This window comes from Herpailurus yagouaroundi, unplaced genomic scaffold (assembly GCF_014898765.1).
Source record: "Herpailurus yagouaroundi ecotype Mexico unplaced genomic scaffold, PumYag 29, whole genome shotgun sequence".
NCBI classification, from domain to species: domain Eukaryota; kingdom Metazoa; phylum Chordata; class Mammalia; order Carnivora; family Felidae; genus Herpailurus; species Herpailurus yagouaroundi.
In genome coordinates, this window is record NW_024412377.1 from 105,984,229 (window position 1) to 105,990,542 (window position 6,314).

General features: G+C 41.6%; 1 protein-coding gene across 15 annotated transcripts in view; it reads right to left on the reverse strand.

The window, feature by feature from the left end:
* Positions 1-6,314, reverse strand: part of MAST4 (microtubule associated serine/threonine kinase family member 4) — a 570,307-nt gene that overhangs the window by 16,011 nt on the left and 547,982 nt on the right. For 13 of the 15 annotated variants that reach the window (XM_040451692.1, XM_040451683.1, XM_040451673.1 and 10 more), the window contains 3 exons: positions 5,327-5,527; positions 2,572-2,801; positions 1,920-2,042 (listed from right to left, as the gene is read on the reverse strand). In XM_040451692.1, coding sequence (XP_040307626.1) covers positions 1,920-2,042; positions 2,572-2,801; positions 5,327-5,527 — 554 coding nt within the window. The remainder of the gene's footprint in view (positions 1-1,919; positions 2,043-2,571; positions 2,802-5,326; positions 5,528-6,314) is intronic. The other 2 variants (XM_040451714.1, XM_040451777.1) reach the window with 1 other exon arrangement.

The window sequence follows — 6,314 nt, forward strand, 5'->3', positions numbered from 1 at the left end:
TTGGATTCTTACTATGAGAGAGTTGTTCCATACCAGGTGGACAAAGAATATTACCAGGGACAGATGGTGATCTAAACTGAAAACCTCAGGTTGTACCCACGGTGTCAACTCTTTCTGTTCAATAGCCATACTTGAAAGTATAGACTAACCCCAGCCCTTTCAAGCTGACTGACAAAATGAACAGCCTGCATATTAAGACATGAGTCAAGACCAACAAAAGTAGAAGTGGGGTATTTGACCCCCTCCATGGTAACTTTTGGAAAGAAAGCAAAAGAGGACCCCAGCATTCACCTCAATTCCACGAACATTTATTGCGTACCCACCTGTATATCCCAGGTATTGGGTAAATGCTGGAACTACATGGGAAGATGTCCCCTGCATCATCAACCGGTAGGTATGAATGACAGCATAGTCAGGTGCCACCCCCTACAGACTTTGGTTTTGAGCCCAAGACCAAAATTTAATTAATAATGTGAATTAATCAGTGGCAATAACTTTCCTACAACCTGCTACTTCGCAATGGACCTCTGAATATGCCTGCTATTACTACTCTCAGAACCTAAGCCAACCCTAATCTTTTGAAGAATACGCTCATATTAGCTTGGGGAATGACAGAAAAGGAGAAAAGTCTTTTAACTGCACTTATTTTTGGAAGGCTTAGCACACCCACTTCTTTGTAGTGCCTTCTAAATTTCTAATTTTCTTTCCTGTTTCAATTCAATGAAATTTCTCTGTGATGTCTCTCCCCACTCATAGAATATTCTCTCCAAAAGTATAACATTCCTCCCTCTGTGACAGTCCTAAGTTAAACTTCATCTGCTTCCATACATCTCCTATATCTCCCATATTTCTCAAAGGCAAGGACTATACCTTCATTCCTGTGTTACTAATATGTACTATGGCACTGGGCTCAGTGTGAGTGCTCTGAAAAGAGTCTGAATGTACATTATCTAAATGGCAGGTACATATTTATGTTCTGTCTGTCAACAGACTGTAGTTTATCTGAAACCATGGCTCACACTTTTCTGTATACAACTCCCTTACAGCCCCTTTCAGTGCCCAAAAAGCAAGAGATCATCCATAAATCTGCTGATTTGTAAAATAATCTTACACCTAGAGACTCTATTTCTGATCACTGACTTCTTTTTCTGAACAAATTTAAAATCAAGTACAAATTCGTCTTTGTTTTTACAAGAGCCATATTTGGAGCTATAACTTTATATTCTACTGTCAGCAGGTGACACAGCAAATAAGAGAACTGAAGGATCAGTGTAGATTTTCTCTCTCCACTCACATTCACGCTTCTTGTGATCTTAACTCCGTGGGCTTTATTCAGCTTACATTCAAAACAGAAAATGTTCTATGTTCAAAATCATTTGTGTGAGAGCCTAATGATTACTAGAACCCCTTCCTCCATTGCTACTTACTTCTGTCATCTACAGTGTATGTGTATATATTTCCATTTCTATTTTTCAAAGGAAATCCAACTCTCAGACTGAACCTTCAAATCTGACCTCATTTTCATACCACTTCATCTTCCATTGTACTGGAATAAAACTTGCTGAATGGCCCTGAAGAAAACCATCTTTAGCATAGGTGACTTCCCAACAGCTTTTACTATGTAAGGCTCATAAAGTGAAAAAGAACTCTTGTTATTCGTAATTTAGAATAAGAAGTTAAATTCAGAAGTGATTGTGCAGATAGAAGGCCATGTTTTTTCATGATATATAGAACCAGCAAATTCATATTTATCTGTTTCTTCACCTTTTATCAGACTTTAAACCACTGAATACTTCCTCAGTAATAAGACTGTTTATGCATGCATCATAGAGAATTCTAGAACTTAAGGAGAGAACTCTTGGTACCAGTTCTTTCTGATGACCTTTACTTGTGTGGCATGGGCATAAAAAAGATAATACCTTTAGCAAAAGCTCTATAACTTCCGTGTGGACAAGTCCATGCACTGGTTCTCCATTGATGTGTGTGATCAGATCCCCAGCCTTCAGTCCTGCTTGGCATGCTGGACTTCCTTCTTCAACATTCTGAAGTCCAAGAAAAAAGTATAGATTGATCAGCCAACAAATGGCAACCTTAACATCTACTGTTTCTTCTGGGACAATATTCTGGGTGAATTAGCAAATGATCCTAAGCTTCTAAGAGGAAATCAATAAGGCATGGTTATTATTCCTTTTCTGACATCATCCTAAAATAGGACACTTACTTACAAAATTTCAGGTGAGTGGGAAAGGTAGTTAGTTTTGTTTGTTTTTTAATAAAAGAAGGCCAGGAAAAAATTAAAAAGAAGGGTGACAATAGGACCATCTTGGACAATTTCTACCATGCTGGCATGCAAAGTGGACAATCAAATATGAAAACTGGACAGAATTATGAGAAGTTATTAGTTTTTGCTCAATTCAATGCCACCATATAAAGGGAAAGGGCATGAAACAGGTCCCAAAAGCCAGCTTAGCAGAAAAACTGTTTGCTTATAAATATGCCTCAGCCAACTTATTCATTGTCCAGTTTGGCTGGGAATGAAAAGTAACAAGGATGAGAGGCTGTTGATCTCACCCAAACAATATGGTGCACTGTATAGATGTCGCTGTCTCCCACATACACCCGGATGGCTCGGATGGTAAAACCGTAGTTTTTCCCTGAACTGTGGATCACAATGGGCTGATGTGGACTGGCAGAAGCTCCTGAAGAATCTCGGCTGGGAGAAGAATCTCGTGAAGAAGAAGGGTCCGAGGACAGGGAATGGGGGGACATTGGACTTCCCAGGGGAGAAACGGCAAACATATCTGCAACACAGAAGCCAGTCGTTAGAGCCGATGCTGATCACACAAACATCCATGCAGCCAGCCTGCACCGCATGAGCCCTGCAATGATGGGGAGCTCAGCCACACAATAAATCCATTCATTTCTCATCAAGAAATAATATAAAAATATTTATATTGCTAACTAGGATGGCTTTCCAAACAGGGGATATTAAGAAGACTTCAAAAGTGTCTGTACTGCAACTAATTTTTCAGTGAATTCTGTGAGGTTAGAATTTCTTCATTCTCTATGCTAATTAAAACACACACCAAACTTAGTCCCCTACCTGGCTGGGATAGCTGTAGTTGGTATATTTTGTTGTCCTTAAATCAGAGATGCACAAATTTCAAGTATGCCTTTACACAGAGAAGACTGTGGAGACTATAGTAAAAGATTCTCAGGCTCCAAATCAACAAATTTAACATGGTCCTTTTCAAACACACGTGGTCAGGAAAACAATCCATCAAGTTACCAGTTCCTTTTTACAGTACTACTGAACTAGTACTCAAGTGATTTCGATCAAGACAACAGTGAAATGTCAATTTCTTTATGAAACAATCACTCCTAATTATTATGAATACAACTGATCGCTTCCTACAGTACCTACAATTCTAACAATGATTCTCAAAGATAATACGGGTGAAATAGAGAAATTTTAAGAAAACTTAATACCACAATACCAATTCTATTCTGTTTTTGTTTTATTTTTTTTTTAATTTTTTTTTTTAATGTTTATTTATTTTTGAGACAGAGAGAGACAGAGCATGAACGGGGGAGGGTCAGAGAGAGAGGGAGACACGGAATCTGAAACAGGCTCCAGGCTCTGAGCGGTCAGCACAGAGCCCGACGCGGGGCTCGAACTCACGGAGTGTGAGATCGTGACCTGAGCCGAAGTCGGCTGCTTAACCGACTGAGCCACCCAGGCGCCCCTGTTTTTGTTTTAAAAGCAAACACGCTTTTATTGTTGATATCACTGTTCCATCCATGTGAGTCTAAACAGATCTTAATTAACTGGTCACGTGAAATTGTGTGTGTGTTTGACAAAAAGAATGATCCACTAAAGATGCTGAAGTTTAAATGTGAGCTCAGTCAGAGGCAGGCTACTATGTGCCCAGCGTTACTGAAGACTCACCAGGTTCAGTGAGCACCAGGGGAGCCACAGCAAACTGCCAGTGCCCACACTATCATTTCTTCCGATTCTTATATCTGTCAAAGTGGAATAAAGCTAGGTAGATCACTAGCGCTGTTCCTTCACTTTGGGACTGCGTGTGGCACTCTTGGTACTCTTTCGCTGGCTACCTTTTGTCTAAAGATCACAAGGCCAAGTGAAGAGACACACACTGGTGGGCAGGGAACTTGTAACCATGCGAGCGGGAACTGGACAGAGTGGAAACACATACACACATCCAAAGTGCTGGAAAGCCAAGTCCCCATCCTTTGCGGCATGACAGTTTCCCTTATCGCCCTGTATTAAACAATTGCTCTACCTTACCAAGATGTGGGCTTTCTCACCAGCTTTCAAAAGTGGACTTACCTTTCCAACTGCCACTGCTTTGGAGTTATGAATAGTCATTCAAACTAAGGAGATAGATGGTTACTTTATGGTGCTGAATGGGACACCTCCCAGAAAACAGAGTGGGCTAGAGTGAGCAATACCCCCAAATGAGCATTTGTTTGTATCAAATTTCTTTCTGCACAAACAGGAAATTTTGAAACTGTAAACAATTCCTTTTATACAAGGTCTGTATTCCTCCAAATGCAAGCCATCTGCAATGTAATTCAATTGCCACTTCCACTCTCGGGCTGTCATTTGAGTGTTAAGTCACAAACACCAGGGTGTATGTTTTCTCACTTCTGGGGGAAGTGCATAGACTTAGTGATTTCTAGAGGCAAAGCCCTGGTGTATAAAAATACTGCAATTCCACAAAACCATAAATAAGCCCAGTCTTCCAATACAGGGGAGAAAACGAGTACCAGTAGGAGGAAGCCTAGCTCAACAGACAGGGTTGGGAAAATTTGTAAATTTCAGGGCTGTCTGTGACTCTCTGCATCCCCAGAAATGAAAAACTTACGTTCTCCATATCTCTCTCCTCATTAATTAGAAGAGGAAAAACTGTACTTAGCTTTCCAACACATATGCTATAAACAACTCAGTAAAGTACATAAATGATGCATAGTCTAGGGAAGAAAAATGATTCAGAGGAGATAAATTTACCACTTAATTTGAGGAGGGGGGAGCAGAAAAGGAAAGAAAACAAATAAAAGAAATCAGGCTGTGTGGGAAGGAAGCCCGCCTCATCTCCTGATGCAGAAAGAAGCAAGAAGAAATCAGTGACACATGCTGTCTGGGAGCTCTGGAGCTCCCGCAGGGAGAAACTCCGGAGAGATGCACTGGGTACCGCCCGTTACTGCTTCTAGCAATCTTGCATCTCGATCAGCATTCCAAACTGGGGAGAGGGGGACACATGCACAAAACCACACAATTTCATGCGAGTAGATGTCTCTCTACCTCCTGGGATCATGAGGGACAGAGCACTGGCAGAAAGGGACTTTGTGACTTTCCCCGAGATTTTCTTTTTTTCTGTGCTTTCTAATCGCTGGCGAGCCATGTGAGAAGCGGGTTCACTGGGTGGCTTTGAGGAATTATCTGTACTGTCCACACACTCGCTTCGTCCATTTATCTGATCCAAGTGCTCTGAAAAACTGCCAACTGTACAAACAAGAAGGGATAAACACGTTCAGGGAAATCAGATAGGAGAGGTGGAAAGAGGGCAAGAGAGAAAAGAAGGAAGAACAACCTGGGAAACGTACTCCCATGTGGCTCAACAATCCATATGGCGCCAGGCAAGCATTAAACACACATGACTGCTTTGAGAAAGGTGATGGGGAAGAGAGGGGATGAAAGACATGTCCATCCAGGTTTTATTCTCCTTGTACCTAAGTCTGCTAATTCTCAATGACTCCGCTTAACTACAAGAGTCACTACTTTACAGAATTTCGATTTTAGAACGCTTGTAGTGACAACTCCTCCCCACTGCTTCCAACCACGGGAGGCTCTGAAGCAAACACCACCTTATGAACACCATGACCACCCACTGTATACTAAAATTATCCTGTGATATTAATGGTCATCGTTAGCAATGCTGTGAATAATGTGGACATGTGGATAATGCTGTTTGGGACAGGTGGACATCATCTCATTTCTTCACGGAGACTTGGGACTGTGTCATCTCCTAGTGTCTTCCTGGACTGCACTAGACTGCACAAGGTTCACGTATGTAACTCACAGGAGAGTGCCTCAAGCATCACCTATGACTTCTCATGCCCTAAGTCTCCTTGCAAATCTCCCAGGACAACAAAGGACAGTACTCACTGCATTCCACAATGGCTTGCTGCATCTTCCTGGTTTTTTTCTCTAGACAGTGTATCATCTCCTGATCTGCCCTGAGGTTACTGGACCAGTGGTAAGATCCTTTCCCTTCCCGTCTCAGCCAGCC